Raw genomic sequence first — 13,388 nt, forward strand, 5'->3', positions numbered from 1 at the left:
CCGCAGCCTGAACTCGGTGGCTCGGAGATGTTAACTACCTCGCCTAGTATGCAGGAGGTTGTGAGTTCGATCCCGACACTGACGCCTGCTGCTGTATATTTGGAGTTTGCGTGTATCTCTCATCATCATCATCATCATCACGGTGGCTAGGAGATGTTAACTACCTCGCCTGGTATGCAGGAGGTCGTGGGTTCGATCTCGACCCTGACACCTGCTGCTGTTTATTTGGAGGTTGCGTCTCTCTCTCTCTCTCATCATCATCATCATCACGGTGGCTAGGAGATGTTAACCACCTCGCCTGGTATGCAGGAGGTCGTGGGTTCCATCCCGACCCTGACACCTGCTGCTGTATATTTGGAGTTTGCGTGTCTGACTCTCATCATCATCACGGTGGCTAAGACATGTTAACTACCTCGCCTGGTATACAGGAGGTCGTGGGTTCGATCCCGACCCTGACGCCTGCTGCTGTATATTTGGAGTTTGTGTGTCTCTCCCCATTGTCGCGTGGATTTTTCTCCGGGTCCTCCAATTTTTACGTCCACATTTAGAATCAACGTCACGACCTTTAGAGTGTTTGGCTGCTGATGACCAGCCGCTTAGTTGAGCTATCATTTGTGGTAACCAGTTTGCTTCTGAAAAAGATCGATATAGCTCAGTGGAGCCTGAGATGGTAAAGTAAAAAAAACATTTGCATTTTTTGTACGTACGCCAACACCAACCCATAGGCGTTCCCTCTCTCCCGCTATTGTATCATAATCAACAGCACCTAGCACGGACCCCAACACCCAAACACTCCAACAACATAACCATACCTCACATACTAACCAAGTAACTCACCTACTGAATCATAGTTACATTCGGTGAGGCATGGGGAATGAACGGTGGGAAGCCATGGGCTGGCCCTTACTGCAGAGGTCGCAAACGGGTTTTGATTCCTTACCCGTACCCGGCCGCACCAGGGTCGCAAACGGGTACCCGTACCCTACCCGATACCCGGCTACCCGTACCCGGCCGGGTATCGGGTAGGGTACGGGGACGGGTACCCGATTGCGACCTCTGGGATAAAGCCTACCCGTACCCGGCTGCACCAGGGTCGCAAACGGGTACCCGTACCCGTACCCGGCCGGGTATCGGGTAGGGTACGGGTATCGGGTACCCGATTGCGACCTCTGACCTACTGTAATCATTATTTTATTAGTGGTACCTCGGTATACGACCGCTTTGGAATACGTAGAATTTGGTATACGTCGTGTTTTGACGAGAGAAAAAATGTCTTGGGATACGACATCTTGCTTGGGATACGACGTCTTGCTTGGGATACGACGTCTCGCTTGGGATACGACGTCTCGCTTGGGATACGACGTCTTGCTTGGGATACGACGCCTTGCTTGGGATACGACGCGCTTGCTAGAACTTGTGTGGGTCGGGATGAGTCACCGCGTGCCCGCGGAGACCCCGTTCACGACTGAAACAAAGCGCCGCTCCTCAGTCTGCCTGTACAGTAGATCTCGTTCAGTGTACAACTCTTGCTAGAACTCTCTGTGTGAGCCGCGTACGGCGCCGCGTGCCGCGGCGCGTGGATTTTGTTGTTGCGTTTGTGTATTTGTCGCCGGTGACTTTGTGTTTCGCATCGAAATCTGCCCCAGCGATGTTGCCGCTGGCAGCGATGAAAGTGGTTTAGACGTCAAAAGTCTCTTCCTCCGCCCCCATCTCCCCGCTCCCCTTCCTCCTCTCTCTACTCCTCCGCCCCCATCTCCCACTCACTCCTCTCCCCTCCTCATCCTCCCATCTCATCCCTTCTCCCCACTCCCTCCTCCCTCCTCCCCTCTCTTCTCTTCCTCCCACTCTCTCTTCCTCCTCTTCTACCCCCATCTCCTGCTCGCTCCTTTCTCCTCCTCATCCTCCCATCTCATCCCTGATCCCCACTCCTCTCCTCACTCCCCTCCTCTCCCTCTCTCCTCCCCCTCTCTGCCCCCTCCTCCCCCGCTCGCTCCCCTCCTCTCTCCCCCTCTAACCCCCCCCCACCCCACGCAGGACGTGTGGGCCCCGTGCAGCGCGATGCCCCAGCGGCGCGTCTACCACTCGATGGCGGCCGTGAGCCGTCGTCTCTACGTGCTGGGAGGCAACGAGCTGGACCACAACAACGACCGCGTCATGGTGCGCCACATCGACCGCTACAGCCTGGACACCGACCAGTGGACACGCTGCACCACCGCCCTCAGAAAAGGTGTCGGTGGGGGGGGGGGGGAGTGGGGGGGGGGGGGAGTGGGGGGGGGTGGGGGGGAGTAGGGTGCGGGGGGGGGGTGCAGTGGGGGGGGGGTGCAGTGGGGGGGGGGGGAGTGGGGTGCAGTGGTGGGGGGGTGCAGTGGGGGGGGTGGGGGTGGGGTGGGGGTGGGGTGGGGGGGGGGTGGAGTGGGGGGAGTGGGGTGCAGTGGAGTGGGGTGCAGTAGGGGGTGGAGTGGGGGGGGGGGTGCAGTGGGCTGGAGTGGAGTGGGGTGGAGTGGGGTGCAGTGGGGTGGGGGTGGGGGTGCAGTGGAGGTGGGGTGGGGGTGCAGTGGGGTGGAGTGGGGTAGGGTGCAGTGGGGTGCAGTCGAGTCGTGTCGTGTGCAGTGGAGAGGGGTGGGGTGCAAAAGGGAGACAAAGGCGGCCGGGCGTGGTGCTGGCCACCCACCCCCTCGTGTGCCGTTCCGGCCTTCATAGGTGCTCGCTAACAGCACTTGCCCCTACAGTCTGTTGAGGCTCCACGGGGGATCTTTGTCTTGTGAAGCTGAAATTGAACCTGAAACTCTGCTGCAGGTCAGAATGAAGCCGGAGTCGCAGTGCACGCTGGGAAAATCTACCTGGTCGGCGGATACTCCATCGTCATCAACGAGCCCCTCGCATCGGTGCAGGTGAGGCAAAGGTGGCGGCGTTAGAGACAGGGAGACAGAGACAGCGTTGGAGACAGGCGGTTTGAGTCCGTGTTGACGGTGCGGTGTGAGCGTGTCTGTGTGTGTGGCTGCGTGCGTGTCTGTGTGCGCGTGTCTGTGTGCGCGTGTCTGTGTGCGCGTGTCTGTGTGCGCGTGTCTGTGTGTCTCTGTGTCTGTGTGTCTCTGTATCTGTGTGTCTGTGTGTCTCTGTGTCTCTGTGTCTGTGTGTCTCTGTGTCTGTGTGTCTGTGTGTCTGTGTGTCTGTGTGCGCGTGTCTGTGTCTGTGCGTGCGTGTCTGTGTCTGTGTGTCTCTGTGTCTGTGTGCGCGTGTCTGTGTGCGCGTGTCTGTGTGCGTGTGTCTGTGTGCGCGTGTCTGTGTGCGCGTGTCTGTGTGTCTCTGTGTCTCTGTGTCTGTGTGTCTCTGTGTCTCTGTGTCTGTGTGTCTGTGTGCGCGTGTCTCTGTGTCTGTGCGTGCGTGTCTCTGTGTCTGTGTGTCTCTGTGTCTGTGTGTCTCTGTGTCTGTGCGTGCCTTTGTGTCTGTGCGTGTCTCTGTGTCTGTGTGTCTCTGTGTCTGTGTGCGCGTGTCTCTGTCTGTGCGTGCGTGTCTCTGTGTCTCTGTGTCTGTGCGTGTCTCTGTGTCTGTGTGTCGTGTGTCTCTGTGTCTGTGTGTCTCTGTGTCTGTGTGTGTGCGTTTCTGTGTGTGCGTGTCTGTGTCTGCGTGTCTGTGTGTCTCTGTGTCTGCGTGTCTGTGCGTGCGTGTCTGTGTCTCTGTGTCTGCGTGTCTGTGTGTGCGTGTCTGTGCGTCTCTGTGTCTGTGTGTGCGTGTCTGTGCGTGCGTGTCTGTGTGTCTCTGTGTCTGCGTGTCTGTGCGTGCGTGTCTGTGTGTCTCTGTGTCTGCGTGTCTGCGCGTGTCTGTGTCTGCGTGTCTGTGTCTGTGTCTGCGTGTCTGTGTCTGTGCATGCGTGTCTGTGTGTGCGTCTCGCTCACAGATCCTGGACGTGTTTGCTGGACGGGGGGAGCAGGGGGATCAGGGCGGCGAGCGGCTGCTCACTGGGCCCGCTCTGCCCTTCGCCTCCAATGGCGTCGCCGCCTATTTCCTGCCCCGACCCAGCACCTGCAAACCCCACAGCCTGTGGTAGTAGAGACACGGGGGAGACACGGGGGAGACATGGGGGAGACACGGGGGAGACACGGGGGAGACACGGGGGAGACACGGGGGAGACACGGGGGGAGACACGGGGGGAGACAGGGGGGACACGGGGGGACAGGGGAGAGACACGGGGGAGACACGGGGGAGACACGGGGGAGACACGGGGGAGACACGGGGGGACACGGGGGAGACACGGGGGAGACACGGGGGAGACACGGGAGAGACACGGGGGAGACACGGGGGAGACACGGGGGAGACACGGGGAGACACGGGGGAGACACGGGGGAGACACGGGGGGACAGGGGGGAGACACGGGGGAGACACGGGGGAGACACGGGGAGACACGGGGGAGACACGGGGGAGACACGGGGGAGACACGGGGGAGACACGGGGGAGACACGGGGAGAGACACGGGGAGAGACACGGGGGGACAGGGGAGAGACACGGGGGAGACACGGGGGAGACACGGGGGAGACACGGGGGAGACACGGGAGAGACACGGGGGAGACACGGGGGAGACACGGGGGAGACACGGGGGAGACACGGGGGGACAGGGGGGAGACACGGGGAGACACGGGGGAGACACGGGGGAGACACGGGGGAGACACGGCGGGACAGGGGAGAGACACGGGGGAGACACGGGGGAGACACGGGGGAGACACGGGGGAGACACGGGAGAGACACGGGGGAGACACGGGGGAGACACGGGGGAGACACGGGGAGACACGGGGGAGACACGGGGGAGACACGGGGGAGACACGGGGGGACAGGGGGGAGACACGGGGGAGACACGGGGGAGACACGGGGGAGACACGGGGGAGACACGGGAGAGACACGGGAGAGACACGGGAGAGACACGGGGGAGACACGGGAGAGACACGGGAGAGACACGGGAGAGACACGGGGGGACAGGGGAGACAGCGGAGACACAGCGGAGACACGGGTGGGGGGGGGGACATGGAAACCAATAGACGGGGGGCGTTGAGCGGTGCGCATAGATACCGGTGTTGGTTATAGACACAACAACAACAACCGCCATTCGCCACTAAGTGGCGGTGACGTCACCACGACGCTTGTGCCAGGCCAAGTGCACCTTGAGGCCACGTGAAGTGTCGAACGCCCGCTGGCAGGAGGTCACGGGGCAGACCCAGGTGCCACGGGTCGACTCACTGAGATGACCGAGATGACTGGCTGATGCACCACCTGTGCCCCCTACTGTACCAACTTGCTGTGCTTTAGCCACCCGGCGCACACACACACACAGACACACAGACACACACACAAGCAATCTCCATCTCTCATGCACACGGGTACATGCAGACCCACAGAGACGCACAGAGACACACAAAGATCCCCTCTTATAGCCTTAGCAGGCTAGTTGGGGCAAGTGCTGTTAGCGAGCAGCAACGATGAGATGACACACACACACGCATCACGCATGTAAGAAAGGGGAACAAATAAAATAATACATCTATATGAAAGTAATTTTTAATTAAGTTTACATTGAGTACAAACAGCGTCGGTCCATTTCGTCATTCGTTCAAAACTTTACGCGTCCGATTGAAATAAATAAATAAAACATTAACCTGGGTCAAGTTCTTCGCGTTAGAAAGTGGAAATCCATAGCGGCCCAAACCCGCACTGTTCACCCCGTGTTCTTGCGCGGGGTGATTGCGTTCTTCAGGTCCACACGGCGTACTGCCGTTTCAATACGGGCGACGAAGAATTAATAATGTCTATTTGTTTGTGTTTCTCCCTTGCGATGGACGAACGTTGAGATTTATAAAGGGCACGGGGTGACCGATAAGGTCTGAATTGGTCCGCGGTAAGGTAGGGAGGGCACTGATCAGGGGTTGACAGGTATGGAGACCCAGAGAGACCCCCACAGAGACCCCCACGGAGACCCCCACAGAGACCCACAGACCCCCACAGTGACCCCCACAGTGACCCCCACAGTGACCCCCACAGTGACCCCCACAGAGACCCCCAACAGAGACCCCCACAGAGACCCCCACAGAGACCCCCACAGAGACCCACAGACCCCCACAGTGACCCCCACAGAGACCCCCAACAGAGACCCCCACAGAGACCCACAGACCCCCACAGAGACACCCACAGAGACCCCCAGAGACCCCCACAGAGACCCACAGACCCCCACAGTGACCCCCACAGTGACCCCCACAGTGACCCCCACAGAGACCCCCACAGAGGCCCCCACAGAGACCCCCACAGTGACCCCCACAGTGACCCCCACAGAGACCCCCACAGAGACACCCACAGAGACCCCCACAGAGACCCCCACAGAGACACCCACAGAGACCCCCACAGAGACCCCCACAGAGACCTCCACAGACACCCCCACAGAGACCCCACAGAGACCCCCACAGAGACCCCCACAGAGACCCACAGAGACCCCCACAGAGACCCCCAGAGACCCCCAGAGAGACCCCCACAGAGACCCACAGAGACCCCCACAGAGACACCCAGAGACCCACAGACCCCCACAGTGACCCCCACAGTGACCCCCACAGTGACCCCCACAGTGACCCCCACAGTGACCCCCACAGAGACCCCCACAGAGACACCCACAGAGACCCCCAGAGACCCCCACAGAGACCCACAGAGACCCCCACAGAGACCCCCACAGAGACCCCCACAGAGACCCCCACAGTGACCCCCAGAGACCCCACAGAGACCCCCACAGAGACCCCCACAGAGACCCCCACAGAGACCCCCACAGAGACACCCACAAAGACCCCCACAGTGACCCCCACAGAGACCCCCACAGAGACCCACAGAGAGACCCACAGAGACCCCCAACAGAGACCCCCAGAGACCCCCACAGAGACCCACAGACCCCCACAGTGACCCCCACAGAGACCCCCACAGAGACCCACAGAGAGACCCACAGAGACCCCCAACAGAGACCCCCACAGAGACCCCCACAGAGACCCCCACAGAGACCCCCACAGGGACCCCCACAGAGACCCCCACAAGGACCCCCACAGAGACCCCAGAGAGACCCCCACAGGGACCCCCACAAAGACCCCCACAGAGACCCTCACAGAGACCCCCAGAGACCCCCACAGAGACCCCCAGAGACCCACATAGACCCCCACAGAGACCCCCACAGAGACCCCCAGAGACCCCCACAGAGACCCCCAGAGACCCACAGAGACCCCCACAGAGACCCACAGAGACCCCCACAGAGACCCCCACAGAGACCCCCACAGAGACCCCACAGAGACCCCAACGGAGACCCCACAGAGACCCCCACAGAGACCCCCAGAGAGACCCCCACAGAGACCCCCACAGAGACCCCCAACAGAGACACACAGAGACCCCCACAGAGACACCCACAGAGACCCCCACAAGGACCCCCACAGAGACCCCACAGAGACCCACAGAGACCCCACAGAGACCCACAGAGATCCCCACAGAGACCCCCACAGAGACCCTCAACAGAGACCCCCACAGAGACCCCCACAGAGACCCCCAACAGAGACCCCCACAGAGACCCCCACAGAGACCCCACAGACCCCCACAGAGACCCCCACAGAGACCCCACAGAGACCCCCACAGAGACCCCCACAGAGACCCCCACAGAGACCCCCACAGACACACAGAGACCCCCACAGAGACCCACAGAGACCCCACAGAGACCCACAGAGACCCCCACAGAGACCCCCACAGAGACCCCCACAGAGACCCCAACAGAGACCCCCACAGAGACCCCCACAGAGACCCCCAACAGAGAACCCCACAGAGACCCCCACAGAGACCCCACAGAGACCCCCACAGAGACCCCCACAGAGACCCCACAGAGACTCCCAGAGACCCCCACAGAGACCCCCAGAGACCCCCACAGAGACCCCCACAGAGACTCCCAAAGACCCCACAGAGACCCCCACAGAGACCCCCACAGAGACCCATAGCTGTCAACCCATACGGTTCACCCCGTACTTTTGCACGGGTGAAATTGCGTTGTTCAGATGCCATAAGGCGTACAGCCGTTTCAACACGGGCTCAACACTTGCTACCGTCTCGTTTGCTTCCTCCCTTGCGATGGGACTTTGCGGTACGAGAGTTGAGATTTGTACCGTGGCACGTGTGGGCTGACCAATTGGTCTGCGGTCAGGTCGGGGCACCGACAGCTGCGGGAACCACGAACTCGTTTTCACGCAACGAGTCGCCGCCGTTTGCATCGCGAGTTTGACGGCGGCGGGGGTCACGGGGTCACGGGGTCACGGGTCTCTCCGGGTTGTTGCTGGGACTGCGAACGGCACCAAGACGGCGGCTGCCGTGCGTGGTGACGTCCACCCCCCCCCCCACCGCCGTCGACCAGAGGTCGCAGACGGGTTTTGATTCCTTACCCGTACCCGGCCGCACCAGGGTCGCAAACGGGTACCCGTACCCGGCCGGGTATGGGTACCCGTACGCTACCCGTACCCGTACCCTACCCGATACCTGGCTACCCGTACCCGGCCGGATATCGGGTAGGGTACGGGTATCGGGTACCCGATTGCGACCTCTGGAATGAAGCCATGTTGCAGGCGCGGGTGGGTTGATTCTAGGATCTTGAATTGTGAGAAGAGACAAGACGTTGGGAAATGAGTGACAAACGGTGACTCACCAGTGACTCACGGCCTACCCGTACCCGGCCGCACCAGGGTCGCAAACGGCTACCCGTACCCGTACCCGGCCGGGTACGGCTAGCCGGGTATCGGGTAGGGTACGGGTATCGTTTACCCAATTGCGACCTCTGCCGTCGACGCAGCAGCAAACCAAAACGCACCGTTGCCCGAGTTCATGATCCGTGCCATTGTCGTCGTTCCGTGTGGCGCTGCTGCTGCCGCTGGTGGTGGCGGTGATGTCGGTTTACACGTTTTGCGTCGCTGAAAAGCCGGACGAAAACAATCATTAACGCTGCGGCTGCTGCCGCTGTTGTTGTTGCTGCTGTTGTTGTTGCTGCTGCTGTTGTTGTTGTTGACGCTCGTACCTCCCCCCCCCCGCGCGTTTTCGTGAGTCGGGCCGCGGACGCGTTTGTCCGTTGGCTGTTCCTCGACGTTTCGCAGCACGCGCCCCGCTAAGGCTTCTCTCTCCTCGGGTCGTCTCAACTCCGTTCTACCCCAAATCCTTTTCGCTACTCGATGGAAAAAGCTCTTCCACCCCCCCTCACACCTGAGACACGCGTGGGCCGCGAAACGTCGGACCTCGTTGACTGATGCGCAGTGGTGACGGACCCCCCCCTCTGGACCCCCCCCACCCCCCACCCCAATGCACCAAACCACTGACCAGCGCGTGGTGGAATACGGTCAAAGCAACTCCCCAAAGGGCTGCACGTTATTAATAAAAGATCTTGGCGAGGAACGCGTTTTGCTTGACTTATTACATCAGCGTTGGGCGGTGCTTCACCTTCCCCTGGTAGCCCCGTGGTGGAAATTCCACGTTCCTGTGGCCGGGGTAGAGGGGGCGGGGGGGGGGGCAACCAGCGTCTCCTGAATGAGTAAGCGCTTCCCTGGATTCCCTTAACCCCCCATCGTGCTTGAGCGAGCCCCAGGCGGTAATCGCCGTACGGTCTTCGCTTTTTATTCCGATTCCGCGCCGACGGCGTGCGACGCGCACGCGCGCCATCGCAACGGAAACCAGAAGCAAAGATTTGTAACAATAATGATGTGTTGGGCACAACGAGGCGCCCACCCGTGCCTCGCGGCAAGGGCAGCGCGTGGCAATCTCACATCCGTCGTGCACACGGGCACGTGCAGACCCACAGAGACGCACGGAGACACACAGAGATCCCTCCCCTCTTATAGCCTTAGCAGGCTAGTTGGGGCAAGTGCTGTTAGCGAGCAGCGACGATGAGATGACACCAGAGGTCGCAAACGGGTTTTGATTCCTTACCCGTAACCGGCCGCACCAGGGTCGCAAACGGGTACCCGTACCCATACCCGGCCGTACCCGTACCCTACCCGTACCCAGCCGGGTACGGGTACGGTACAGGTATTGGGTACCTGATTGCGACCTCTGGGATGAAGCCATGTTGCAGGCGCGGGTGGGTTGATTCTAGGAACTTGAATTGTGAGAAGAGACAAGACGTTGGGAAATGAGTGACAAACAGTTAGTCACCAGTGACTTACGGCCTACCCGTACCCGTACCCGGCCGCACCAGGGTCGCAAACGGGTACCTGTACCCGGCCGGGTAAGGGTAGCCGGGTATCGGGTAGGGTACGGGTATCGGGTACCCGGTTGCGACCTCTGGATGACACACACACGCATCACGCATGTAAGAATGGGGGAACAAATAAAATCTATATTAAAGTTATTTTTTTATTAAGTTTACATTGAGTACAAACAGCATCGGTCCATTTCGTCATACTTTCAAAACTTTACGCGTCCGAATGAAATAAATAAAATAAAACATTAACCTGGGTCAAGTTCTTCGCGTTAGAAAGTGGAAATGCATAGCGGCCAAACCCGCACTGTTCACCCCGTGTTCTTGCACGGGGTGATTGCGTTCTTCAGGTCCACACGGCGTACAGCCGTTTCAATACGGGCGACAAAGAATTAATAATGTCTATTTGTTTGTGTTTCTCCCTTGCGATGGGACTTTGCAGGACGAACGTTGAGATTTATCAAGGGCACGGGGTGACCGATAAGGTCTCAATTGGTCCGCGTTAAGGTAGGGAGGGCACTGATCGGGGGTTGACAGGTATGGAGACCCACAGAGACCCCAACAGAGACCCCCACAGAGACCCCCACAGAAATCCATAGCTGTCAACCCATACGGTTTACCCTGTACTTTTGCACAGGGAAATTGCGTTGTTCAGGTCCACACGGCGCACAGCCGTTTCAATACGGGCGACAAAGAAAACATTTTTGGCGCCGTCTGTCGTAGATTGGCGGCGGTCGTGTCGACACAGTTCTCCGCGGTGAGCAGCGACATCTTTAAAAACGACGCTGCTGCTGCTGCTGCTACTGCTGCTACTGCTGCTACTGCTGCTGCTACTGCTGCTACTGCTGCTACGCCTCTCCGACGCCTGGGAACGGCAAAGGCGTCATTGCCCCTGAACCATCCCAAGAACAGGAATTGGTGGCGAAGCCTCTGCCGTTGGCACGGCCTCGTTTCCTGGAACCCTTCGCCTCCGCTTAGCACCGGGGGGTGTGGCGACGTATGGCGAGAAAGACGTTCGCCGTTGCGCGTTGTGCACGTACGTTGTCATCGTACACCTCCCTTCAACGGCTACGACAACAACTAAAAATTAACCCGTAAAAACAAAGTTTTTCACTATAAATCCTTTATCTGCGTGGCATCGGCTTTATTTTATTATTCATTTCTGTTTTTCTTGAGTAAAAGTTTCATTTTTATCACATTGGTATTTTTAATTAAATATGAACATTTTTTTATTCCTAAAAAGTGTAAAATTTTAGAAAAAAATTTTTCACGAAAATTAATTGTCACGCACAACGAGTCTGTGTGCAAAATGTCAGCTCGATTGGATCACGGGAAGTAGGTTAAACAACGACCGAAATATTTGCACGGTCGTAAGCGCGCAAGCAAAGCAAGCAAGTGAACTTAATATAAAGGATTTAAAAATACCCCGAAGTGGAACATCTCAGCGCCGTACGCCGAGCCGCCTGTAGTTCCACCGTCATCCACGCGAGGTCACCAGCCCCGCACGTTGACGGCCGCAGCGAGGGACGGACACGGACTGCTGAAAACGCCCGGGCGGTGATCTCACAAGACTCGGGAGGGAAATCCGACTGCGGCCGGGAACCGCAGGGCGTTTAAATCGCGAGTTTACGAGGCGGTTTTGCCATTGGGGAACACTTTTCGCACAACGAAGCGGAAACGCGCTCGCAGTCGTAGCGCGGAATAGTCACGTTATTAGCACGTGGCACGTACGCCGCGCGTGCGGTGTGCGCAGTGGTAGCAGCAGCAACGTCGCATCTCACGAAACTCGCAGCGTCGTCACATGATGTACGGGGCACAGGAACGCATCGGCCCGCGTCGGAACGAGCAATTGCCGTGTTTCAGTTCCCGTGTTTCCGAACACGCCAATTGCTCCGATGCAGTAACGCCGTTGTTGCCGTTGTTGGTGACGTTACCCCCAAGAAAGCCTCAACCGAGCCTCAAGACTGCTCTTCAGGAGGTTCCTGCCAAGTTCATCGCCGCTGTGCGATCTGCCCCGACTGGACACCGGCAGTTAAATTTCGATGTAAAGCTTTCGTGACTGCAGGGATTCATCTTCTTGGTTCTTTCGGTAAAGTCACGTAGAATGGAAGTAATAAAATAATAAAAATAAAACATGATAAAATAATTCTCACGACGTTTCGGCCACAACGCAAACAGCCGTCCTCAGGTGGAGAACAGGTCTGTCGTGAAGACAGCGTCTGAAAGCCTGGGATGTTTCATTCAGACTCTGTCTTCTCGACAGACCTGTTCTCCACCTGAGGACGGCTGCTTGCGTTGTGGCCGAAACGTCGTGAGAATGATTTTATTATGGTTTATTTTTATTATTTTATTATTTCCATTCTACGTTACTTTACCGAAAGAGCCAAGAAGATGGACACCGGTAGTATCGCACAAAAAGAGCTCCCCGTGAGCTCTTTAGACTCCTCCGGTGTCAAGAAATGTTCCCATTCTGCGTGGGGGGATGATGCAGCGTCGGGGATGATGTTTGGACATCACCGGCGAATTACATCGCGCCGTGTGTCTGTTGTTTATTGCCGCAGTTAGCTGCGTGGTGAAATCGGAGAACCCGGAGGGAAACCCGCTGCAGAACAGGGGCAGAAATACAAAACTCGATTTTGGAATTGAACCGAGGCCCTTCTTGCTGCGAGGTGCGCGGGTGTCATCACTGAGCACCATTTAGTTACCACCCTGCCCGATCGGTGGTGAGATGTTAACTACCTCGCCTGGTATACAGGAGGTCGTGGGTTCGATCCCGACCCTGACGTCTGCTGCTGTATATTTGGAGTTTGCGTGTCTCTCTCTCATCATCATCACGGTGGCTAGGAGATGTTAACTACCTCGCCTGGTGTACAGGATGGTCGTGGTTTGAACCCGACCCTGACGCCTGCTGCTGAATATTTGGAGTTTGCGTATCTCTCTATCTCTGTCATCACGGTGGCTAGGAGATGTTAACTACCTCGCCTGGTATACAGGATGGCCGTGGGTTTGATCCCGACCCTGACGCCTGCTGCTGTATATTTGGAGTTTGCGTGTCTCTCTCTCCGCGTGGATTTTTTTTCTCCGGGTCCTCAGGGTTGTCCCCCCCCCCACCCCAACCACATTTGGAATCGCCGCACGCATGTCGAAGAGTATTTGT

The 13,388-nt window shown here is 58.3% G+C and overlaps 1 protein-coding gene across 1 annotated transcript in view; it reads left to right on the plus strand.

Annotated features, from left to right (window-relative positions):
• The window catches only part of LOC144735743 (kelch-like protein 32), a 48,158-nt gene extending 44,012 nt beyond the window's left edge, over positions 1 to 4,146 (plus strand). The window contains exons 11-13 of the mRNA XM_078618240.1: positions 2,035 to 2,227; positions 2,797 to 2,891; positions 3,899 to 4,146. Coding sequence (XP_078474366.1) covers positions 2,035 to 2,227; positions 2,797 to 2,891; positions 3,899 to 4,048 — 438 coding nt within the window. The 3' untranslated portion in view covers positions 4,049 to 4,146. The remainder of the gene's footprint in view (positions 1 to 2,034; positions 2,228 to 2,796; positions 2,892 to 3,898) is intronic.
• The last annotated feature ends 9,242 nt before the right edge of the window (positions 4,147 to 13,388 follow it).

The sequence above is a fragment of the Lampetra planeri genome, chromosome 57 (assembly GCF_965212315.1).
Source record: "Lampetra planeri chromosome 57, kcLamPlan1.2.h2, whole genome shotgun sequence".
NCBI lineage: Eukaryota > Metazoa > Chordata > Hyperoartia > Petromyzontiformes > Petromyzontidae > Lampetra > Lampetra planeri.